At 50.8% G+C, this 25541-nt stretch overlaps 1 protein-coding gene across 1 annotated transcript in view; it reads left to right on the top strand.

Moving 5' to 3' along the window:
* ABCA3 (ATP binding cassette subfamily A member 3) overlaps window positions 1-25541 on the top strand; it is a 91148-nt gene that overhangs the window by 28784 nt on the left and 36823 nt on the right. The window contains exons 3-12 of the mRNA XM_084642300.1: window positions 6314-6575; window positions 8562-8689; window positions 9241-9406; window positions 13417-13676; window positions 15144-15260; window positions 16279-16399; window positions 19292-19465; window positions 20937-21118; window positions 22859-23005; window positions 25348-25477. Of these exons, the coding sequence (XP_084498426.1) occupies window positions 6314-6575; window positions 8562-8689; window positions 9241-9406; window positions 13417-13676; window positions 15144-15260; window positions 16279-16399; window positions 19292-19465; window positions 20937-21118; window positions 22859-23005; window positions 25348-25477 (1687 nt within the window). The remainder of the gene's footprint in view (window positions 1-6313; window positions 6576-8561; window positions 8690-9240; window positions 9407-13416; window positions 13677-15143; window positions 15261-16278; window positions 16400-19291; window positions 19466-20936; window positions 21119-22858; window positions 23006-25347; window positions 25478-25541) is intronic.

Raw genomic sequence — 25541 nt, 5'->3', positions numbered from 1 at the left:
AGTGATCTTGGGCATAAAAAAGGTTGGAGACCGCTGGACTACGGGGATGCAGCTAGTGTCTTATCCTGACGGCCTTACCACAACATGGAGGGCTGGAGCCAGCGGCCTGAATGAGGGGACTTCATTTTGTACTTGCTTCACTTTCCTCATCTGTTGTTCTTAGTGCTGGGAGGCAGCATGGTCTAGTGGATAGAGCACAGGCCTGGTTATGTAGCTTTGTACTTCAGACGTTCCTGCAGAATGAGAGACATTGTACTCAAAGCAAACATCTTCGGGGGGTGGGTCACGCCTGGTCCTGGGTTTGTATGTGTGTCTTGAGAGACTCGGGAAATGCCTCTCTGGGCTTAGTTCCCTCTAATAGGAACCTGGCAGGCCTGAATCAGCCAAAGGGCTGTGTTTCTCCCTGGCCTCCCAGTCAGGGAAAGTCGCTCTGATTGCAGAAATGAAACTTGCAAGTGATTAGCAGGCCAGTTAAAATGGCTGTTGTCTGAGGGCTAGTTCTGTGTGTGGAGCTGGGTCCATGTGACTGGCTTAGCAACTAGACAATGATAACTGAGACGCTGGTTGCTGCTGAGAGATGGCCGCATCCCTGTAGCCTCCTGAGCTAGTGAGCTCTGTAGTCGTGCAGTCCTGCAACTGGCAGTGTATCGTGGCTTCTGTTTATGGAGCCGGATGATGATTTTGGACAAAGTCCAGAAGGCAGTTAGAGGGTCAATACAATGATGATGCCCTGGGAGGCAGCCTGCCTGCCAGGGGAATGTTGTAAAACTATCAGACAATCACAACGCTGACTCTGAGCATGGCCTCTGAAACACTCCTCCATCATGCAGGGCCAGATCATACTGGGTGTAACTCCAGGGGCGGCAGTAGGTTTACCCCAGGGTTGAATCTAGCCCATGACATGTCAGTTATTTCATTGATTCCCAAACCCCAAAGGGACAGAAACTGGCAGGCTGATGGCCAGTAAATGCCAAAGTGAGGCAGCTGCCCCAGGTAGATGTGTGTGGGGGCAGGGGCAGCTTGTCCGCTCACACAGGGGAATCAAACATGGGCCAGATGCATTGGCAGCAGTGGGTGGATGCCAAGGGCATCAGGCAAGATTAGCTGTGTTGCCAGTCCCCCAAATGCTACCCCTTTCAGAGATTCACATGCCAGGTGAGCCTCCCTCTTTCTAAGAAACAGTATTTCCGTGGATGCGTTGGGTCTGGAAGCCCATCCTGGCCAGGTCCCCCTCTACTCTTGGGATATGCTTCGGGCAGCTGGCCCCAGCAGGACTTAGACAGCCAGTTTGCGCCCCTCTCCTTATTTCCGCCACCCTGCGGGCCCCCGAATTGCTCACAGGCCTCAGCCCTCTTCTGGCCTTAGTGCTGTCCCAGCATGCATGTCCTAGAACCTGTGTGGGCAGGGAGGTTCTACCTCCCATGGGGGCTCATCAGCCTCTGGTAAGACAGGTGAGCTGGAATGGACTCCCCACCCCTTCTGCACAGGGCAGGCCATGCTCCTCCAGGCAGGTAGCAGTGGCTGGAGCTGGAGCAGGGGACTCTGCTAGGGAGAGGAATTCTTACTTTATCAACAGTATTTTGAAGAAACAACAAATAATTCATAGCCAGTCAGGTCCTCGCACCCCCCTCCCTCCCAGTAACCATCTTCCCCTCCCCAGGGGTGTGCATCACCGTGTGGGAAGGAAGTATGGTCTTTTTGGCTCTGGAGTGGGACACCTGGGCTCAATTCCTGGCTCTGCCACAGACTTCCCTGTGTGACCTTGCTCAAGTCACTTAATGCCTTGTCTCCCCATCTGAAGAATGGGGTGATCCTTCCCCACTGTGAGAATAAAATCCTTTAATGTTTGTGAGGTGCTGAAGGTACTACAGGGATGGGAGGCAAGGGGGATAATCTCCTGTGTGGGCTGCCTTGCTGCATTCACTCCTGTTTGTTATAGGTCCAGGAGGAATCGGCCATTATAGGAAGGAAAACAATCTATGAAAGGTGGAGGGAGGGGAATACAAACACACCCATGAAGAAAGTATCAAGGTTCAACTCCAGTGCATCGATCCTTTCAACAGGGATAGCGAAATGCATCAGTATGAATCTTCTGACAGGAAAACCAAACCCTATTCTGTCCTTGGGTTTAAATTGTGATCCTTCCTAATGTGAATCAATATACTTGTGGGCCAGATTAACTGATTGTTGGAAGCAGTTACACAAATTGCGCACCAGTTTGGAGATGATTTAACAGCTTGGTGGCTGCTCCAGGTGATGTTCAGGGGTGGGGCTGGGGCACCTGAACAAGCAGTTGTACAACAAATTGAGTAATAACATCTTCCTTCCATCTTTGGATCTCAAAGCACTTCACAAGCCTTTATTAAGCCTCCCCTTACCCCAGTGAAGTACATAAATAATATCAAACTCTTCTATAGCACTTTTCATCAGTAGATCTCCAAGTGCTTTATAAAGGGGGAAACTGAGGCACAGGGAAGTAAAGTAATTTGCTCAGGGTCAGCCAGGTGACAGATATGGGACTAGAACCCAGGTCTCCTGAGTCCCAGTGCTCTATCCCTGAGGCCATACTCCTCTGAGATGTTCTGCTAATTTTATCAATGTGCAGATGGAGGCAAAGTGACTTGCATGAAGTTCCATAGCAATGTAGTGGCACAGCAGGGAGTAGAACCTGTGAAGTCCTGATTCCCTGTCGTCTTCTAAGCATTGTAAGACACGACCCAATATAATGATGCTGTGCACCGTCACCTCCTTTGTGCCCTTCCTCCCCCTCCCCTTCAGTATATCCTAAATGCTGCTGCCAAGATTCTTATCCCCCTCCCCAGATCATCTCATTCCTACAGTCTTTTTCTTCACCCCTTCTCAGGTCTCGTCTACATTAGAAAATTAGACCGACCCAGCTGCATCACTCAGGGTGTGAAAAATCCACATCCATGAGCGCTGGATTTAAGCCCAACTAAGTCCCTGTGTCGACAGCACTAGCTACCACCTTTTGGTGAGCCCCTCCGGTTGCTGAAAAGCTACAGTGGCGGTCGTGTTTTAAGTGTAAATGTAGCCTAAGATACCCTTACTGGCTTCCATTCTCCTTCATGTTCAAGACTCAGCGCAACTATTCCCTCCTGTTTCTATCTATACATCAACTCTTCTCCTCCTCCTTAGACTTGCTGTTCCTTTACCCAGTCCCAACTTCACTTCTCCTTTCCCGCTGCTCCTCATGCTTAAAGCAGCATCTCTATTGGGGATCTGATCCAAAGCCCATTGAATGATTCTCACTGACTTCAATTGGCCTGGGATGAAGGCCTTAAAGAGGTGATATGGTCTGGTGGATTGAGAGTGGAACTGGGCCTATGGGCCAAGAACTCTACATTTAATTCAGCTCTGTCACTGATTTACTGAGTGACCTTGGGCAAGTCACTTAATCGTGCTGTGCCTCAGTTTCCCTATCTATAAAATGAGGGTGATGATACTTTGCTGCCTCCTGGGATGGCTGTAGCGGGTAATGTTTGAATGGCCTTGGGAATCATAAAGCGATAGACATGGTAAGTACAAGTATTAACACTTGTCAATGGGGCATTCCATGTACTCAGGGAAACTCTGTGGCTGGAATAACACCCTACTTGGCTTGTTGTGTATTGTGCTTTACTGCCTTGTGCCTCCAGACTATAAACTCTTTGGGTATGACTTCACTTAAGGTTTTAATGCCGATGAACTTATTAGTTATCATGTCTGAACATTCTACACTAGGGGTGGCTCCGGAGCCGCATGCGGCCCTTCAGAAGTTAATATGCGGCTCCTTGCGTAGGTGCTGACTCTCTGGGGCTGGAGCTACAGGCACCAACTTTCCACTGCTCAACCCCAGGCCCTGCCCCCACTCCACTCCTTACCCCAAAACCCCCTCCCCTGAGCCTGCTGCACCCTTGCTCCTCCCCTCTCCATCCCAGAGCCTCCTGTACACTGTGAAACAGCTGATTGCAGCAGGCAGGAAGGAGTGGGAGGTGCTGATCGCCAGGTTGCCAGAGGGCGGAGGTGCTGGGGGTGGGGTCAGGGATAGGCGGCTGAGGGCTGCTGATCTATGACTCTGGCTCTTTGGCAATGTACATTGGTAAATTCTGGCTCCTTCTCAGGCTCAGGTTGGCCACTCCTGGTCTACATGCTTCCTATTCCAGGACGAAGCCCTCCGTTTACCACCAACCTTTGTGGCCAGAGATGTGGAGTGTCTAGACTAGTGCATTCACATGTGTTAACTCGAGTTAAATGTCAACTCCGTTCACTTGATATTAAAACTCCAGTGTAGGCTAACTTCTGAGGCAGAGGCTTTGGACTCAGGCGCATTCTCCCTGCTGTACGGGGTGCATGCCGCACCTCTAGTTCTATGTAAAAGTGTTGTTGCATCTAGGGTTTGAGTGATTGACAGCTAAGTGGCCTTAACCATTATAGATGTGGTGTGATTGGCTGTCATGCTTGGAGCTGCTGTAGTGTTGTTATACTATAAACTGTCCAGTATTTACATTAAAACCAAACGAGGTGACTTTGCAGATGTACTGTCAGATTCCAGTGCTGCTGAATAGCCCCACAGCTGGGCATGCTCTGTGCTGGTCAGATTCCCACTATTCTTGATGCCCTGCTGTAATCTGCACCTATTCCACTTTGTGCTGTGAACCTGTCAGATCTCATCATCTAATCAGACTCCGTGCTTTGATGTATAAATCCAGGGAATTGCTGAGGAGCTGCAAGAAGTGGTGTTGGAGGTGCTCCTTCCCCCTGTGTCAGAGCTGACCTGCTTATAAAGACCTCTTTTTGCTGGAGGAGGAGAATTAACCTTATTATGCTCTGACTTAATGCCAGCTCCGCTTGCCCCATTCATCTCCTTTTTCCATTTGAATGCATTATTGTTCTTCACTCCCAGCCCTAAGCTATTGGGTAACGCTGCTGTCCTTCACCCCAGTGGTACTAAATCACCAAGCACCCCTTTCCATCCTTGCAAGAATGCAGTGTCATAATTTGATATCTGTGGAGTGCCCAGAGATGGCCAGGAGAGCCATGTATTTCCTGTTTATTTCTTGCATGCAATTGCCCTTATCTCTAGGAAGGGTTATCTGTGCACAAGAGGTGAAGAGGGTGGGGAATGACGTGTCATGAGTTGAGTACTCCTGCATCCATCAGGACTCTATATCAAAACCTTGCTAGGATTCATAGAATCATAGAATATCAGGGTTGGAAGGGACCTCGGGAGGTCATCTAGTCCAACCCCCTGCTCAAAGCAGGACCAATCCCCAATTAAATCATCCCAGCCAGGGCTTTGTCAAGCCTGACCTTAAAAACTTCTAAGGAAGGCGATTCTACCACCTCCCTAGGTAACGCATTCCAGTGTTTCACCACCCTCCTAGTGAAAAAGGTTTTCCTAATATCCAACCTAAACCTCCCCCACTGCAACTTGAGACCATTACTCCTTGTCCTGTCCTCTTCTACCACTGAGAATAGTCTAGAACCATCCTCTTTGGAACCCCCTTTCAAGTAGTTGAAAGCAGCTATCAAATCCCCCCTCATTCTTCTCTTCTGCAGACTAAACAATCCCAGTTCCCTCAGCCTCTCCTCATAAGTCATGTGTTCCAGACCCCTAATCATTTTTGTTGCCCTTTGCTGGACTCTCTCCAATTTATCCACATGCTTCTTGTAGTGCGGGGCCCAAAACTGAATACAGTACTCCAGATGAGGCCTCACCAATGTCGAATAGAGGGGAACGATCACGTCCCTCGATCTGCTGGCTATGCCCCTACTTATACATCCCAAAATGCCATTGGCCTTCTTGGCAACAAGGGCAGACTGTTGACTCATATCCAGCTTCTCGTCCACTGTCACCTCTAGGTCCTTTTCCGCAGAACTGCTGCCTAGCCATTCGGTCCCTAGTCTGTAGCTGTGCATTGGGTTCTTCCGTCCTAAGTGCAGGACCCTGCACTTATCCTTGTTGAACCTCATTCAAACTGGCTTGTTTCGCTATTAACTCCCCAGGCCTTTTTGGTTTGTTCACCCTGTGCTTCATGCCACAAAACCCAGATGACAAGATCTTGGAGGCCGGGATTGTCTCTTCCCTTTGCCTGTTCAGCATCTAGCACAATTGGGTCTTGGTTTGATTGGGGTCCCTCTGCCAATGCAATGCAAATAATGGTCATCACTTTTGCCTTTGGCTATGACTACAGTGAAATGCAGTGGACTCACTATGTGTAGTACTGGCGTATGTGAGCAGTAATTTCCCTCCCAGTGCTAAATTGATCCCCTGCCTCCCAATCTAACTGGTTTTCCCTCATTTCTCCTGCAGAAGCGACAGATTTTGGTAACGGTCATAGAAATGTGCTTGCCGTTGCTGTTTGCCGCAATCCTCATTGCACTCCGCAACAGAGTGCATTCGATCAGCCACCCCAATGCCACTATCTACTCCAGCCAGTCAGTGGACGAGCTGCCATGGTTTTTCCATCACCGGAAGCTCAACCCCTGGGAGCTAGCTTACATCCCCTCCAACAGCACTGCTGTGAAGAGCATCGCGGAGGCGGTGGAAAAGGCGTTGCACATCAATATCAAAGGTTAGAATGGGCTGAGGGTTCCTGGAGGGGAGGGAGGTCTTTTAAGTGTAGAAACTGGTGTGTACATGTGTGTGGGCACGCGTTTCGTATGGCCTTATGCAGAAAAGCATTTAAGCATGTTCGCTTTGCTGAAGAGAGATGAGATTATCCTAAGTGATCATAGATCATAGCATATCAGGGTTGGAAGGGACCTCAGGAGGTCATCTAGTCCAACCCCCTGCTCAAAGCAGGACCAGTCCCCAATTTTTGCCCCAGATCCCTAAATGGCCCCCTCAAGGATTGAACTCACAACCCTGGGTTTAGCAGGCCAATGCTCAAACCACTGAGCTATCCCTTCCCCCTAATGCTTTTAAAATGCTTTTAAAGCTAAGCATGTGCGTAAGTGCTTTGCTGAATTGGGATCTGTGATGAGGCTGTTTTAAGTGTCCTGGATGCAGCTTCAGAAGGGAATGGAAATTGCTCTTAGTTAAACATTTCTAGTGTCCAGAATTCAAAATCCAGTGCAGGCATCAGGTGACAGTGATGTGGCTAGCTTCATCTTAAGAGCTGAGCCTTCTGCTATTGTAATTAAAGTAGTCACTTAAAAACCAGACTTCTTCTCTGGAAGTTTTCACCTCCTGTCAAAGTAGTACCTGAGAGAGACTAACAGAAGGAGATTAGAAAAACTAGCAATCTCCTTTATGCTGCTTGTTTATTTTGTGCATTTGACAGCTCTTTGTCTAGTCAGTTTCTCTGGTTTCCCCCTATGATAGGGAGAACCAGCTGAAAACATTTTCTGTTGGAAAATGCTGATTCAGCTAAATGGAAATGTTTTGCGGGAACATTTCACTTTTGTCAAAATTTTCAATGGAAAATTATGGAACTACTTCATTTTCACTCCTGTGTTCTGTTGTGACATCTTCTGACCTTATCAGAATATTTTGTTGTCATTTTGAGTGTTTCTGAAATATTTTGGAAGTTTCATTTTGTGGAACATTTTCTTTTCATTCCAATTTGGCAAACAAGTGAATGTTGGAATTTCCCACGGAATGGAAATTCCCTTTTCCATCAGCTCTAATGATCTGTATCTCCCTGTAGTTTGCACGGGTCTTTCACCCAGCACTGGAGAGAAAAACCTTTAAAAATAGGGAAATGGGGTTTTTGCAACCATAGGAATTGTCAGGGAGATTCAAGACTGGATCCCGAAATTGCTTTTTAACTCCCTTTTCATATTGTTTAGGCTTCCAAGTTTGCAGCATCCCTTTAACAGCATAAACTCGATGGGATCAGTACCAGACCTTCCACCTTAGCCAACATTTGATTTGTTCTGGTCTTGAGTTAGTTTAATGCCAGTAAAAGGTGCCAGATTCTACCCAGGCGAGTGAAGTTCTCTGGATAGCTACACACTAGCTACAGCTTGCCAGCAGCAATGCAAAGTTCCTCACTCCCTACCCTGGCTGAGCCTTGTTGGAGGGAGCCCTTCTAGCCCTAGAAGAGCTGTCCCAGACCAGAATCACATTGTCATGTGATGGGTTTGGTGAGCCTGCTCTGGGGAGGGTCCTGACATTGTTGGCCACAAAAGGAGGGGCGGAGTTGGTAGAACCATTGGTAGGCCTTGCCTAAGAAGAGTCTGAGTGTGGCTGGGCTTTCTTGTGCATGAACCAAACTCTCCCGTTGTTTTTTCTTTAAGTATTGGGGGACAGGGTGAGCTTCCTTTCTTGTGACAGGAGAAGAACATAACCCCTAGGTATCAGGAGCTGGCACTTCTGGCATGGGTGGGGATGGAGCATCATACTGGGAGCTGCCTTCAAGTGGGAGACGGAGCCAATGTCTCTGATCAAAGCAGAGCTCGGAAATCATCCCACTACCCACCATGCTCCCCATGCAGCCTGTTAGGACTGAAACTCAAAAGCCCTTGGCTCGGAAACATCCCAGTGCGCTCCCTCACAGCCGCAGAGCCCACCCCCATCATAGGCAGCTCATTGCGTGGATTTCCCTCCTCTGCAGCTCAAGGGTTCCCTTCGGAGAGGGAGTTTGAGGACTACGTGAAGTTCGATAACCGCTCGGGTAATGTGCTGGCCGCCCTCGTTTTCAAACACTGCTTCAATCAGAGCAAGGACCCCTTGCCGCTGCAGGTAAGTGAATCTGCAGGCCAGGCCCTTTCAGAAGTGAGCATCCTCCCCCGTCACAAAGGCCGGCGCTCCTCGGAGCTGTGTGGTGACCCCCACGGCCGCCGCAATGTGACATGAGAGAGAGGGTGTCCTGGTTACAATGTTACGGTGCACCGAGCGGCTCACGCTTCCATGTTGGGCTAGCTCCAGGAGCCATGAGCACTTCCTAGTGCCACGGTGGCAGAGGAGAGTACCGAGGTTACCATAGTGATGGGGGCCATCAAAGTACCCAGATAGCTATATGAAAGACAGCACTCCCCGGCACAGCGCCCCCAGTGCTAAATGCAGAATGGGGGGACTGGTATCCTTTCAACTGTCCAGGCCAGAGACAGCAGGCCTGTAGTGATGCTTTTGGAGGAAGACTGCCTCACAGTGGTCTTTTGGGGTGCTCCGAGCTGCACCTCCCTTTTCTTCTCACTGGTGCGCTCTGTCGTGCTCTGATTCTCTGTTGCCTCCTCCACAATCCCCTAATTTTTTTCTGACTCCAATGCCCTTCTCGTTCTGTTGCCTTGTAGGTTAATTATCAACTGCGCTTCAAATACAGCCCTCGGAATGCCCCCCGGAACGAGCAGACAGGCTTGAACCCGAACCTCGACCGTGACTGGCACACCAGCTACCTGTTCCCACTTTTCCAGTTACCGGGCCCCAGAGAAGCCAAGTTCCCTGATGGAGGGACTCCAGGTGAGCAGCATCTCTCTGGGGTTCATAGATTCCAAGGCCAGAAGGGACTATTGTGATCATCTAGGCTGACCTCATGCACGGCACGGGCCAGAGACTTGCCCCGAAACAATTTCCAGAGCAGAGCTTTTAGAAAAACATCCCATCTTCATTTAAAAACTGTCAGTGCTGGAGAATCCACCACAACCCTTGGTAAATTGCTCCAATGGTTAATTACCCTCATTGTTAACAATTTAGAGCTTATTTCCTGTCTGAATTTGTCTAGCTTCAACTTCCAGCCATTGAATCATGTAATAGCTTTTTCTGTTAGACTGAAGCACGTATTATCAAATATTTATTCCCCATGTAGGCACTTAGAGACTGTGATCAAGTCACCCCTTAACCTTCTCTTTAAGCTAAATAGACTCAAGGGCTCTATCTATCACTATAAGGCAGGTTTTCTAATCCTTTAATCGTTCTCATGGCTCTTCTCTGACCCCTCTCCAATTTATTAAAATCCTTCTGGAACTGTGGGCCCCAGAACTGGACCCAGGATTCCAGCAGTGGTTGCACCAGCGCCATATACAGAGGTCAAATAACCTCTCTGCTCCTACTGGAAATTCCCCTGTTTATGGATCCCAGGATGGCATTAGCCCGTTTCTCCATAGCATCGCACTGGGCGCTGATGTTCCGCTGATTATCCATCATGACCCCCAAATCTTTTTCAGAGTCCCTGCTTCCAGGGATAGTTCCCCGTCCTGTACATGTGGCCTACGTTCATTGTTCCTGTATGTACACACTCACATTTAATCCTATTAAAATGCACATTGTTTGCTTGAGCCCAGTTTACCAAGTGATCCAGATTGCTGGACCCCACTAGAGAAACACTTGTTTGATTCCCCATTTACAGTTACATTTTGAGGCCTGCCAGCCAGCCAGTCTTCAGTCCATATAAGTGTGCCATATTCATTTTATATCTGTCTAGTTTTTAATCAAAATGTCACGCAGTAATAAGTCAAATGCCTTACAGAAGTCTATTACATCAAACTACTGCCACCTTTATCAACCAAACTTGTAATCTCCTAAAAAAGTCAAGTTAATTTGACAGGAACTGTTTTTTATAAATGCATATTAATTGGCACTAATTACATTATCCTCCTTTAATTCTTTATTAATCAGGTCCTGTATCTTTCACTCCATTATCTTTCCTCGGATTGATGTCAGACTGACAGGCCCATAGTTAGCTGGGTTGTCCCGTTTATCCTTTTTAAGTACTGGCACAATAGCTTTTTTGCAATGTTCTGGAACTTTCTCTGTGTTCCAAGACTAAGGTCTTGTCTGCACTGGCAATTAACAGAGCTGCAACTTTCTCACTCAGAGCTTTGGCCCCTAGGCGAGATACTGGAAAGCCTTTACTTTTCGCTACCCTTGTGGTTTTGGCTGCGAGAGGCAGCGTGGAAATCAGAGAGGAGCAAATAAAGCCAAGCTTGGGATACTGAACTTGCCCGAAGATGGGAGCTGGGCTGAATTGCTGCACACGTTGCAATTTGGTTCTCGGCAGAGGCACAGCTCCCACCAGTTCCATTGGGAAAGCGTGGACTGTTATTATGCGGACCGCCAGAAGAGTTGCTGACCTCCCCACTTTAAGTCAGTTGTGGAGTTAAACCACTGAAACAGCACGGAGAGACTATCACAGTGATGATGGACAAAGCTGTGATTCTCTTTCAACATACATCATACTAGGGAGGGGCACATACCTGTGTAGGTACAAGACATGGCAGGTACAGTGGTGTAGCAAGAGGGAAACAGAAATGGAACGAGCACAGTGAAGCCATTGTGCCGAGCAGCACAGCACATCTGGTCACCCCCTTGCCTCAGAAATCACCTGTGTATATCAGAGGCCCAAATCTCCTCCTACCAGGTCTGAGCCAGGGAATAAAACTTACAGCCCCTTGTTACAGAGAATAAGGGAATGTCTGCATCCAGCTGCTTGTCTGCCAGCGCATGATGATCGCTGACGGCACATTTGCCAGGTGGTTCCAGTTTACTAGAGCAGAGGTACTGAAAAGGCATGAGGTATTTGAGGCTAGTTGGGTTATTTTAGAGAGGACAGTCTCCCTGGCTTGCAGACTATTGAACCACAAAGTATAAAACAAAACATCTACTAAAGTTAGACATTTTTAAATCAGCAGGCCCAGGTAACTTGCATCCAAGAGTTTTAAAAGAGCTGGCCAAGAAGCTCACTGGACCATTTATGTTGATGTTCAGTAAGGGCTAGTTTACGCTGGCAACACTAAAGTGCTGCCACAGCAGCGCTTTAATGTGCCATGTGTGGTTGTGGTGCAGTGCTGGGAGAGTTCTGTATCCCCAGCTTGGCTACATTTGCTCCTCTCTGATTTCCATGCTGCCTCTTGCAGCTAAAACCACAAGGATAGCAAAAAGTAAATGCTTTCCAGTATCTCGCCTGGGGGCCAACTCTCTGGGCTGTGCAGAGGCACGTCGAGAGCTGTAATGAAATGCTGTTAGCTGGAGCTGCATGAAAGCTAATTTTCGGAGCAGTCCTTCTCCCCCTGAAATCACTAGCCAGGCTGAGTCGGGGCACTCTCCTTCCGTCCACAAGGCCGTGGCTTCTGTCCCTGCAAGTGGGGCAGAGAATGTGGGTGTAGTTCCCTACAGAGCCCATCAGTGCCATTTCTTAAAGGCTCTGTGTGTGTGTGTGTGTGTTCACTTGGTTTTGCACTGATAACTCTTCAGCAAACTAATGGTTTGTATGTTACTTTGACGCTGGGAAGAGGGCACTGTGAGCTCCACAGCACGGAGTGGCTGTATGTCCACTGACACATTATGCTTCATAAGGAGGCAGCGTTCTCCAGACAGGGTTCCAATTAGCATCAATTAGTCCCTCTACCAGCCAGTTTCACCTCAGTCACCCTTTTGTTTCCATTGGGCAGCGGCAGAAACGGCATGGGGTTTATCTCTACCTCTTTGCTGTCCTTCGTCCTGCAGAGCCTGTCTAAGATGCTCACATGTTTCCCATCACTGCAGTAGCTAAGCGGCTGGCAATCTTTAATGTATTTTTCCTGTGAGGCAGGACAGTGCTATTATCCCCATTTTGTACAGATGGGGAATGGAGGCCTGGAGAAGTTTAGTGGTGGTCAGGGTCATCCAGGGTGAGGAATCAAACCTGGGTCTCCTGAGTCTCCGACTAGTGCCCTGAGGTCAACAGAAAACCTTTAAGATCGAAAGAAGTAAAAACTCAGCTGGGGATGTGGACTCTGGGGTGGGGCTGGGGATGAGGAATTTGGGGAATAGGAGGGTGCTTTGGGCTGGGACCGAAGGGTTCGGAGGGCGGGAGGGGGATCAGGGCTGGGGCAGGGGATTGGGGCGCGGGAAGGGGTGCAGGCTGTGACTGGGGGTGTGGGCTTTGGGGTGGGGCTGGGGATGAGGGGTTTGCGGTGCAGGAGGATGCTCCGGGCTTGGAGCGAGGGGTTCCAAGGGTGGGAGGAGGATCAGGGCAGGGGATTGGGGCATGGGGGAAGGCTCCATGTGGAGCAGCCCCCAGCCCTGCTTCCCAGCTGGAGCACTGGAGGGGGGCCGTGCCACGGCTTCCGGGAGCTGCACCCGACCCTGCTCCCTGGCTGGAGCACCGGAGCGGGGCCATGCGGCTGCTTCCACAAGCTGTGTGGAGCGGCCCCCTACCCTGCTCCCCGGCTGGAGAGCCAGAGCAGGGCAAGCCCCGCTCCCCAGCGGGAGCTCAAGGGCTGGCTTAAAACGGCTGGCTGGCCACCCCTCCGGTGCTCCAGCCGTAGTTTGCCCACCCCTGGTTTAGAGTGTAAGCTCTTTGGGGCAGGTTGTGTGTTTGTACAGCACCTAGCACCGTCAGGTCCAGTTCCATGTCTGGGCCCCCAGTCATTATGCTAATACAAATAACACAGTGCGCACCCATTTGCCGGCAGGAAGCATTCACCTATTGGGGCAGCCGGCTGCCCCATTCCTGCAGTGCCTCTCACTCGTCGCCCTGTGCTTCCTCACAGGTTACATCCGGGAAGGGTTCCTGGCCGTGCAGCATGCTGTGGACAGAGCCATCATGCAATACCATGCCAACACCTCTACCACCCGCCTGCTGGAGGGGGTCACTGTGACCGTTCGGCGCTTCCCCTACCCCCCATACGTCAATGACCTCTTCCTACTGGCCATCCAGAACCAGCTGCCCCTGCTGCTCATGCTGAGCTTCACTTATACCTCGCTCAACATCGTCCGTGCCGTTGTGCACGAGAAGGAGAAAAAGTTGAAGGTAAACGCCAGGCAGATGGCCAGGGCACTGTTGGCTTCCTGGCAGGCTGAGCTGCTGCTGCGGCAGTGACACTGTGCGCTGTTGCCAGAGCGTTCGAGTCTGGGGGAGATCAGCACCGTGGCTTCCAAGACAGAATGGCGCTTGAGTGGTCACCTGCTGTTCCCGTGCGGTGGGAGGGGAGCGTATTGGGAAGGTGAGCCGGCAAGGTCGCTCTGCTCTGCTGGCCAGCTTGCCCCAGCAGCCTGGCCCTGCACCTTGGAGGAGGCTGCTTGTCTGTGCCCCTGGTAGCCAGCTGTGAGGAGAACACAAGGGGAAAGGATGCTGTCCTGGGCTGTGGAGGGAGACCTGAGCACTCCACCTGAGCTGGAGTCTGGTGGAACAAGGGAGAGGAGAGGGATGGGGAAGCGAGGGAGTGGGTGGAAAATGGTGTGCAAAAGGAGACGTCAAAAAATAGCCCTGGAGGAAAAACAACTAATGGCAAGAGCCTTGCTTAGCTTCATGCAGTGCAATCTCATCGGAAGGATTAAAAAGCCTGTGATCAGTTTGGGCTCGGTCTCTAAGCACAGGCACAGATAACTCTGCATTAACTGCTTTGCTTACCCATGCCAGATACGTTCTAAAGGTTTTAAGCTGCTGAATTGTAAACAAAATCCCACTCTTGCTAGGAAAGCAGGTTTGTGGAGGGCTAGTGAATTCCAAGGAGGAAGGTAGCTGATCCTGCTGCAGGAATTCAGCTCTGCCGCCTTACCGTGCATCTTTGTCTGTTTGGCGAGGCTCTTAGATCTGGTGGCAGTGGCAGGCGGGTTGCTGTCTTGCGTCTGAGTCTGATGCCTAAAGTGTGGTTCTGGAGGAGATGGAAACAGTTGTGAGTTCTGGTGGCTTGGGGGCATAGTGAGGTTTGTTGCGGGGGGGAGTCCTTTAAGCGTCTGGGCACGATGCATTGTTTCATATCAAGAGACTGGTGTCTAGGCAACCATGAGCTCAGGTAACTCAGTCACTAGAGCATCAGATTGTTACTCTTAGGGTCCAGGGTTCAGTTCCTCTTTGGTTGGTGAGATTTTTCTTGGGTTGTGCAGGAGGTCAGACCAGATAATTGTATGGTCCCTTCTGGCCTTATCCTCTATCCAAATGGGTTTGGGTCTCCACCCAGTGCTCCAGGGGAACCTTGCTCTTCTTGCCACCCCAGCGTGACCCCTGTGTCATCCAGAGTCACTGGTGGTGGTTGTTCAGAGACAGGCTAGGATTTGAAATAGAACTGCACATGGGTGACAGCTGCACGGTGCTTGTCCACATTGGGCCTGGTTCTAGCACATGGTGCCCGGTTCTCATCAGCTGCCTCTTTCTGTCCCACTATGGAAAATCCAATCGTGGTGCTCTCAGCAGGCAGCTGTCTGCCTGCCTGCCTGCCTGCCAGTGGCTGGCTGCCACGGCACAGGGTAATGCGCAGCTTGTGTTGGCCTCCCACAGGAGTACATGCGAATGATGGGCCTCAGTAACTGGCTGCACTGGAGCGCCTGGTTCCTCATGTTCTTCCTCTTCCTCCTGGTGTCCATCTTCTTCGTCACGGTGCTTTTCTGTGTCAAGGTGAGTGTCCTGGCTCAGGCTTCCAAGGTATATGTCAGAACCACCCTGGGGATGGCGGTGGGGGAGCTGGTAGCTTTCTTGCATGGACAGACATCTTCAGGTGGCTTTAGATTGTAGGGGGAGGGTGCTGTCCTAGGCCCTTTGACTCAAAGATGCTGCTGAATTATATTTCCCCACTGCTCTCCACTCCTTCGATCCAGGCAGCTTTTCTCTTCACTATCCCAAACCAGGGGGAAAGGGGCAGCTGTGGGGTAAGACTTCGAAGTCAATATTGCTGGTAAGGGGGGTGCCTGCCCCTTCTCGGAATGGGGAAGTTCATTTTGCTACTTCAGGCTGGGCCTTTGCTGCATTCGATTTTGTAAATGTTTGAATCCCCCTCTGCAGACAGCATAGCTTGCTTTTCATACAGCTTGTGATATGCCACAGGGTATCATTGAGGCCAACAGCTTAGCAGGATTCAGAAAGGGATGGGACGTTCGTATGGTTAGCAGGAACATCTGATTATTAAAGGATTAAATCACGCAGGGTTTTTGAAGTGATCTAAACCCTCCTGCTTCAGGTTGTATGCAGCCTTAACCAATGGGAGGGAACTTCCCTCATGGGCAGGCTATCCCAGAACTGCTGGGGAAGGGTTTCCTGTGCCTTCCGCTGGAGCAGCTGGTGCTGGCCGGTCAGAAACATGGGTGCTGTACTGGAGGGACCACGGGTCTGATCCAGTCTGGCCATTCCAGTGGTTAGCCTACAGGAGTCCTTGAAGTGTTGGGGGCATAAAGGCCACTCTTCGTTAGAGCCTGGTCTACACTAGGATAATCACAGCTTATAATTCATGCTCAGTGCAGTGGTACAGACTGTAGGGTAGAAAGCTCTTTTTGGTATCTTTAACACAGTTTCTTTATCTCTCTTGACCACTGAGCCCATTCTGTGCCTCCATCTGCACCATGAGGATTGCAGGTCCCAGTTCCCAGGCAAGATGTGTCCATGTGGGTAACAGTACTCATGACCTGGATTTTGTTTGTAGGTAAGCCAGCAGGGGGCGGTACTCACCAACAGTGACCCAACCCTGGTGTTCACCTTCCTGGTGGTCTTCTCCATCTCCTCCATCTCCTTCAGCTTCATGGTCAGCACCTTCTTCTCCAGAGGTGAGCCCATACTGTTAACCTTTCATGCTCTTTGTCAGAGAGGCTGCTTTGGCTCTGGAACATGGACACCCATATAGAAATGGCACCGTATCCTCTCCCCGTGTGGATCCTAGCTGCCGACTTTGCTAAGATCTTCCCATTAGCCCAGCAGAGCCAGACCATCTCTGGGAGAGTCACCTAGAGTCTGATCTGCCTTGAGAATGATCAACAGAATGATATACCAAGTGGCAGGGAGCTGCATAGGTGTCACTAAGGGGTTTTGTCCTGCGGAACCTTTATTACCAGTGGGGATGTGTGCGAAGGAAAGAGCCCAGCTTGACTCTCAGATCCTATGGACCTTGCAGAGCCAAGTTGTTACTTATAAACAGAGCAGATTTGCTATAGGAGCCACTGAGAGCCAATAAATACAGAGCCCCACAGCTCCATCTTTGCAGTTTCTCTTCACCATGTGGTGGAAGGGGCAGGGGCTGGACTAGTTTCGACAGCACTCATGAGCACTGATTGTTCTTTGGGGCTAAATATCACAGTGTTGGGCTAGCTCCTCTGAATGCCCCTTGCTGTGTGGGCACTTTGTGGGGAAACAAGGGGTGACTTGCCCCTCTTCCTCAGCAAAGGGCTGTTGGTTGCTTGTGAGTGGGCAGGGGATTTGACTAGAATTCCTGGCTTTTTCCTGGTATCCTCCCGAATGGAACTTGGGTGGCCCCTGGCTAGTGACTAAAGGAATGAAATCCCGCCTCTAACCTAGTGCCTCCAGCCTTGGAAGGCAGCAAGCTTTATTTGTGTAGGACTGTTGTGGCCCGTGCTTTACAGAGAGTTTGATGCTCTACCAGGGGAGCCATCTGAAGGTTTGATTGTTGTGGGACCTTTGCGCAGTTGTCCGTTTGGCACTGGGCATTAAGCACGAGCGCGCTGGGGACAGAGGGATGAGCAGTGTGCCATAAAACCAGCAGAGCAGGTGCATTCCTCCAGGCCAATAACTGCAATGGAAATACCTGCTGGTCTCACTTGTCCATTGTTTGGTCTCCTAATGGCTCTTATTCCTGTTGTATAGGGAACAATCCAAGTGGGAAGGTGACTTCTAGCCAGGCTAGAGAAGCTGTTGCTCTGGATTTTTGTGCTGGGTGAAGAATTCAGGCAAATATTCCATCAGCCCCTCCAGCAGTTTTCCACAGGAGACCCAGGGAGCAGTTTGTTCTGAAACAACCCAGTAGGAGAAGCTTTTCCCTATGGGATCTGTGTCAGTGTCGTGGCTTGTAAACATCCCTCTTTCGAATGGGAAGGGTCTGTGTGTTGAATTGCTGATGCTCCTCCCACCTGGTAAGGGCAGGACTCATCTGGTGGAGGAAGGGTTTGGTTTCTTCTGTCTCCTGGTGTGACTTACAAAACCAAGCCTGCTCTCCTCCGCAGATGAGCACTGAGCAGTGGCTTCAGTTTGGGAGGCTGCAGGTGTCCTTGGCTGCCGTACTCTGTATGGTAGGATGCTGGGAAGGGCTCCAAAGCATGTTCTCATTACTGGTAGGCTGTGCATGGGGCGTGCAGTCACTTGGGCTGTCTGGTTTGATGCTCAGTAAGGGCTGTCAATGCACATCCCCTTTCACCACTATTATTAAAAGCTGTGGTGCATGGGAAGTTTATATGCCAAACCTTTCCAAACTGGGCCAGCACATGCCGTAAGATCTCCCAGAGCCTGCTGAAACGGCATGGTGCAGCCCGATATTCACGATCTGGAGGATGGTGTGGATTGCACCCTCAGCAAGTTCGCAGATGACACTAAGCTGGGAGGAGTGGTAGATACGCTGGAGCGGAGGGATAGGGTCCAGAGTGACCTAGACAAATTAGAGGATTGGGCCAAAAGAAATCTGAGGTTCAACAAGGACAATGCAGAGTCTGCACTTAGGATGGAAGAATCCCATGTACCGCTAAAGGCTGGGGACCGACTGGCTAAGCAGCAGTTCTGCAGAAAAGGGTCTGGGGATTACAGTGGATGAGAAGCTGGGTATGAGTCAACAGTGTGCCCTTGTTGTCAAGATGGCCAACGGCCTATTGGGCTGCATTAGTAGGAGCACTGCCAGCAGATCGAGGGAAGTGATTATTCCCCTCTATTCGGCACTGGTGAGGCCACATCTGGAGTATTGCGTCCAGTTTTGGTCCCCCCACTATAGAACGGATGTGGACAAATTGGAGAGAGTCCAGCGGAGGGCAATGAAAATGACTAGGGGGCTGGGGCACATGACTTACGAGGAGCGGCTGAGGGAACTGGGCGTGTTTAGTCTGCAAAAGAGAAGAGTGAGGGGGGATTTGATAGCAGCCTTCAACTACCTGAAGGGGGTTCCAAAGAGGATGGAGCTTGGCTGTTCTCAGTGTTGGGAGATGACCGAACAAGGAGCAATGGTCTCAAGTTGCAGTGGGGGAGGTCTAGGTTGGATATTAGGAAACACTATTTCACGAGGAGGGTGGTGAAGCACTGGAATGGGTTACCTAGGGAGGTGGTGGAATCTCCATCCTTAGAGATTTTTAAGGCCCGGCTTGACATAGCCCTGGCTGGGATGATTTAGTTGGTGTTGGTCCTGCTTTGAGCAAGGGGTTGGACTAGATGCCCTCGAGGTTTCTTCCAATCCTAATCTTCTATGATAGTTAGTGCAGAGAAGTTGGGAGACTCTCCTCTAGTCCCAACTCAGCCTCTGACCTACTGTGTGGCCTGGGCCAATCATTCAATCGCTGTGTGCCTGTTTCCCCATTGTCGTCATGGAGATAACACCCGCCTTTGCCAAGTACTTAAATCTACTTGGATGGAAGCTCTAGAGAAGTGTGCAGTGTCAGTATCCATTTGTGTTTGTCACTACACTGTTGAACATTTGTTTTCTTTTTTCCCCCCCTTCTCTGCACTTGCAGCAAATGTGGCAGCTGCCGCTGGGGGTTTCCTGTACTTTTTCTCCTATATCCCCTACTTCTTTATTTCGCCTCGCTACGACCTGATGTCCCACAGTCAGAAACTGTCGTCCTGTCTCATCTCCAATGTTGCCATGGCCATGGGGGCACAGCTGATAGGCATGTTTGAAGGAAAAGGTGAGTGATTTTTCTCTCTCTCACTGCTGTAGTAATGTGCAGGCCCAGCTGGGGAAGCCAAGCACCCGGAAGTTAGCCTGGAGACGTGCCCTGAGCTGTAGAGTTCCAGGACTGGGGATGTTAAGCACTCTGATGCCAGACTGAAAAGTCAGGCTCTAATCTGGCCTCCTTTTTTGAACCGTGAGACTTGACTCTGATCCTGTACCATTGAAGGAGTCTTGCCATTGGCATAAGTGAGAGCAGGAGTCAGTTCTTGGCTTGCTAATCCAAAGGAGGGGATCTGTCAATGCACACACTTACTGGCTTCGAGGTTCTGGATAACTGATACCTCTCTGAAGGAGCTGCCTTCAGTTTGTTGGAAGCACCTCATGTCCAAATTGGATCTGGCCAGCAAAGCTAGGATTCTTCTGTGGTTTTGCTTTTGTTAATTACAAAGTTAATACTACTCTGCGGAATGTAATTTCTGACATTAATTGCATCCAGATCATCTTTCCCCTGCTTATTTCCATGTTAATAAGCAGTCTGTCTCTTTGCGAATTGATGACACTAAGCGGGAGATTGAGACATGGGTAGTATTTTTAGGGGAGAAGACACAAATCACTCTCCTTGGTACAGTGTCAGAAGGTGCAAAAGAGGGTGGATGGTTTGTGATCAAGGGCCCCATTTGGGAATCAGGAGATCTGAGTTCAGCTCCTTCACTTTCCCTATCTGTGCCTCGGTTCCCCATCTGTAACATGGGGATTGACTGTACATTTGTACCTGGCAAGGGTGCCATGGGCTATAATTTCTAATGTATGAGAGGTGCTTAGACACTACAGTGGAGGCCATGTGGGAGCCCAGATGGGAAATGGTGCAGACTGACATGAAGATTACACTAACCCAAGCGGTATTTGGCAGGGATGCTGTTCAAAGCACTCCTAAGGGGACACAAGGGGTTTTACAAGCGTGTTAGGCAGACCAAATGGTACATGTCTTCAGTGTGGACACGGCACTGAGGCTGGGTGGACTGATCTACACTAGCACTGAATGTTTTCTTTGCCAGCTCGGGGGTCCTGTTCTAGAATAATGTTTTTAGCAATGATTTGATTCCTAGTGCAGGTGGAGTTTTTGAAGCCATACTTGGGGGTGGGAATAGAACAAGGCTGCTGAGAAAAAGGTTATGTAGTAACTTGGGTATTTAGCCAACACATTTTTGCAGATTTTTGTAAATTAAATCCAGACAATAAGTTACAGGCATGTGCTAAACATATTTATCGTGTCTTGCTTTCAGATGTGTTTTCTATCCCCCTGCCTGCCATAAATGCGTGCACAGTGTGCTAGCAGCCAACTTGTATTGTGATACCTTATTTCACAGTCCCGGGGAACGTGCACCACTGTGTATATTCTCCCAGCCTGCGGGTGAGGTGTTACTATGTGTTACTGACTGTAGCTGCACGTTGGCAGATGCAAACGCCATCTTATGTGTTTTCAGGGACCGGCGTTCAGTGGCAGGACCTCATGAAGCCAGTCAGCGTGGATGATAACTTCACCTTTGCACAGGTGCTGGGGATGCTGCTGTTGGACTCTGTCCTCTATGGCCTGGTGGCCTGGTACGTGGAGGCCGTCTTCCCAGGGGAGTATGGCATGCCGCAGCCATGGTACTTCTTCTTGATGGTGAGCACCGCTACTGTGCGCTCCGTCGCTGGCAACGTCTGAGATGAAACGCAGGGATTCTGCTCTCACACCCTGCATGTTTAGTATAACGGGGCTTAAATAGGAATACTCTGCCCTGTGTTATACAGGAGGTCAGACTAAAACGATTGCAATGGTCTCTTCTGGGCTTAGTCTCAGCATCTGTGCCCCATACTTGACAGCCAAAGCCCTGTGCTGCCTTATCTGAAGAGCCTTGCACTGAGAATGAAATGCACTTTCCAGGTCTTGGCTTCAGATCTTTGGGCTGGGGTTTATTGGCACATGTGATGCTGTGAGTCATGCCACCACACCCCAAACACCTGCCTTAAGGCTCAGAGAGCAGCCATGTAAGTGACTAGATCTTAGGGTTTGAAACCTGGCAGAAACTGAGCTCCATACAAGAGCAAGTGGTACAGGGCCACCGAGCATGGGCCATCACACGGTGGTGTTTTCTTTTGCCCCCAAATCCATATCCCAGCATGCTTTCATTTCAGTGCCTGGCTCTGTAGGGCAGGTGGGAGCACACAGAGCCGAGCGCATTCCTCTAGGATACCTGTGTGGGGCTCGGGAGCCAGTTCTCTGCTTGGCAGGTTGGTCTGCAGACTGCTGGAAAGCACAGGGAGTGCCAAGACCCTTCAGATCAGGAAATAGTAACCTGATGCGATGACTTTTGACACTTTCCCCTACAGCATGGAACGGGTCAGGCCCACTCGTGTGGCAGGCAGAGGATTGTGTAGCAGGCAGGAGAGCCAAATACAGGAGTGAAGTCAGGCCCCTCCTTCCAGCTAAGACATGAGTGGCCCTCTCACTCCTGAGAGCATGGCTCCCCCAATGATTAGAGTGATTGCAGCCTCTGAATAGTGGAAGTTCATGGCTCCTTTCACTTAATGCGTTTGAAAATGCTGCGTGGGCGGGGAGGATGGGGGCAGTGGGAGATTTGAAGAGTAGGTGACAGCCCTCTGAGCAGTCCCGATTACCCCCCTCCACTCTCATTGGCCCAACCCCCTGCCTTGGGGAGCCAGTGTCCCACTTGGTACATTCCTTGGCCAATATCATGCTAGGTGGGTGGTGCCTGGGGACCTTGTGCTGCTGTCATCTCCATAACGATGAGCGCTATGAGAACGACTACCTACATGATGAGGATGCGTAGCGTCAGTGAAGGATTTCTGGCTAGAAGCAGAAGGACCAGCATGTAAGGGCAAGAGCTTTCAGCCAGTTTTTGATCTACTGTCAGTGCTCTACTTTTTAATGACAAAGCACTAAAACTGTCTTCTTGGAAGCTGGAGTGCATCAGTGGAGGAGTGAATTAATTCTCCTGATGCCTTTTCTTTTGGAAACGGCTGTCAGTAGAGTCTGAGGCTCCCCTGGGAGTCTTGAGATAATCAGGGGGCTCCCCTATGGGGTGGGGAGAGAGGGGATTTCATGGCCCAGGAACCTGATCCTGGGAGGCGCTGGGCACCCTCAGCTTCTGTTGTGTTGGAGACTCTCCATTCCTAGCCGGATCCCACAAAGTGCTGATTTGAAAGGGGGAGTATTTCTAAAGCCTGTCTGAATTGTGTCTATAGGACGTGTCTCTTTGTCGGTGCTCTGTACGGCTCCATGTGTGGGATGTATCGGCGTGAGCTGTGTCAGACCAAATCCCATCTGGGCTATGCTGGTTGGCGGGAGGGAAGGTTGCTGTGTGGCAGCTGGGCTATCCTCTCTCTCTGTCTCTCCTCTTAGCCCTCGTACTGGTGCAGGACTCCCAGAACCATCCTGGGGAAAGAGAAGGAGGAAGAGGAGGACCCGGAGAAGGCACTGAAAAGCCAGTACATTGAGGAAGAGCCTGCCGATCTGGTGTCAGGGATCAAAATAAAGCACCTTTCCAAGGTAAAGTCCCCCAGACCAGCCCCTGCCCAGCAAGCAGGGACAATCTGACAGCAACACGTTGCAGGTCTTTTGGAGCAAGCAGTAGAGATCCCACCAGCAGGAAGAGTCAAGCACCACATAGATCCGTGCTGGCATGGGTCATGCAATTTCAGACAGGAATAGCAAGTGGCAATGCTCAGGGTGGGGTGACTCGGCTCTCTTTCCCTCCCTTCCCCCTCGCCCCCCGCAGCAGCCGCTAGGGATATATCTGCACTATGGGCGAAAGCACTGTAGAGTAGATGCTTCCTTTGCCGATGGAAGGGGTTTTTCCATTCGTGTCGGTAACCCACCTCCCCAGGCAGCAGTGGCTAGGTTGGTGGAAGAATTCGTTCATCGACCTGGCTGTGGCTAGATTGGGAGTTAGTTTAGGTTAACTACAGCACTTAATTCACACCCCTGAGTGATATACCTCGGTTGATCTACATTTTACGTATAGACCAGGGCTAAGTATTTGGAGTCTGTCACTTTCACGAGCCATGGGGATTGCACGAAATGACTAAAGCAGGGGTCTCAAACACGCGGCCCGCAGGGTTATTTTCTGCAGCCCCCCAGCTCCCCGTGGCACCCCCCCCCCAGCATTTACCTAGAGTGGCTCTGGCCCTGCATGCACTGGGGGCAGCGGCCAGGACCTGGGGCGGGAGGGGCACAGGGGGCTGTGTGTTGCCCTGGCCACTCCTCCAGGTACCTCCCCGAAGCTCCCATCGGCCACCAATGGGCGCTTTGGAGGAGGTACCGGGAGGAGCAGCCAGGGCAATACACAGACCCCTGTGCCCCCCCAGGTCCCGGCCGCTTCCGGGAGCGGCATGGGGGCAGGGCAGGCAGGCAGGGAGCCTGTCCTGCCCCCAGTGCATGCTGGGCCAGACCCGCCCCCCCGAACCCCTCCTGCAGCCGAACCCCCTGCCCTGAGCCCCCTGCTGCACCCTGTACCCTTCCTGTACCCCCTGGGGGCAGAGAGGGGGTGGAGTTGGGGTGGAGATTTCAGGGAAGGGGTTGAAATGGGGGCAGGGAAGAGGTGGGAAAGGAGTGGGGCGGGGCCGGGGCAGTGGCAGTGGGCGGGGGGGTGGTCAGTGGTGCGGCCCTCGGGCCAATGTACTAGTCCTCATATGGCCCTCGTGGTCATTTGAGTTTGAGATCCCCTGGACTAAAGGGTTTGTTACAATGCTCTGAAGACCGGAGTCCCTGGAAGACCTCAGCGGGGCTCCTGGTGCTTCAGACTCATTCCCTTCCCCTACCTGGAGCAACAGAGTACAGGGCTGCACACAACTCCTCTGTCAAAAAAGAGCATGAAGGCTGGGGTGTAGCTGCAACAGCCGTGCATGCAAAAAACCCCTCCTGGTATTCAGTGGGTCCTGTGCTGCTATGGAGATGGGCTATTGCCATGCTAGCTACGGGCACTGAGCTCCTAGTGGGCATGCATCCCGTTGCACTGAGTCCTTCCTTTTGCCCTCTCCTGACATCGTGCTCCCCCTATGCCTGACGCATCAATTAACAAATACTGAGCTAGCTTCCTCCTTTCCTCCCCTTTTGCAATCACCTGCTGGTAAACCGTCCCCACCCTAGGAACCACACCCTGTTCTGTACTGTCCATGCAGAAATTTGAACTGTGTGTTTGGCCGGGATCGCCCGTCGTCCAGCTTTGTGCATGATGTGCAAGCTGCTGTGTAAACACCCTCGTTACACGGGCTTTGGGCTTTTAAACAATGGACTGGGTTGGCTTCCCAGGCTCTTGCTGATTGTCCGGCTACACGTGCTGAGGAGGGACAGGAAGTGTTGATCTACACCAGATCCCTGTAGCTGATGGCGTGGCACTGATGGGTGCTGAAAAGACATCTGCCTACAGGCTGGTGGTTGTGACACGGGCTTGGGGGGAGGGAATTTGGGGCATACCTGTCCTTTCCCAGGGGTCTGAAATGCCCTCTCTTATATTTTAAAAACTGCCTAATCATAGCTCCCATTTCAATAGGCTGCCATCTTCCTGAGTAGAGTATTGCTGGGCATTGTTAAACAGTAGCCAAGGCTCACGCCATAGGTGGTAGCATTTTTGCAATGGGGTAAAACAATCTGTCTATGCATATGGAGAAACCCAACTTTTTAATATAGCCACTCGAGGGATCAGCATACACTGGCTGCATAATGTTGTAGATTTGAAATTGCTCTGCTTGGACACACTTAGGGGTGGTCTCCCAAGACATGAGGTGGCCTCATCAGGAGGTGGTATGTGCTGTGGGATGAAGGGTGCAATGGGTGGGCGAGATGAATGTGTGTTTCCTTCTAACACTCGGCTTCTCTCTCTGCTTCTGCAGGTGTTCAAAGTGGGGAGCAAGACCAAGGAGGCAGTAAGGAACTTGACCCTGAACATGTATGAGGGGCAGATCACTGTCCTTCTGGGACACAACGGTGCCGGGAAGACAACCACCCTGTCCATGCTCACAGGTACAGCCGCCACACCCCAGGCCATCTCGGGGCAGGCGCGCTGCAGCACGGGGGATACGGCTGA

Source organism: Lepidochelys olivacea, assembly GCF_965140295.1.
Source record: "Lepidochelys olivacea isolate rLepOli2 genome assembly, chromosome: 10".
NCBI lineage: Eukaryota > Metazoa > Chordata > Testudines > Cheloniidae > Lepidochelys > Lepidochelys olivacea.
This window is presented reverse-complemented; position numbering and strand designations above follow the sequence as displayed.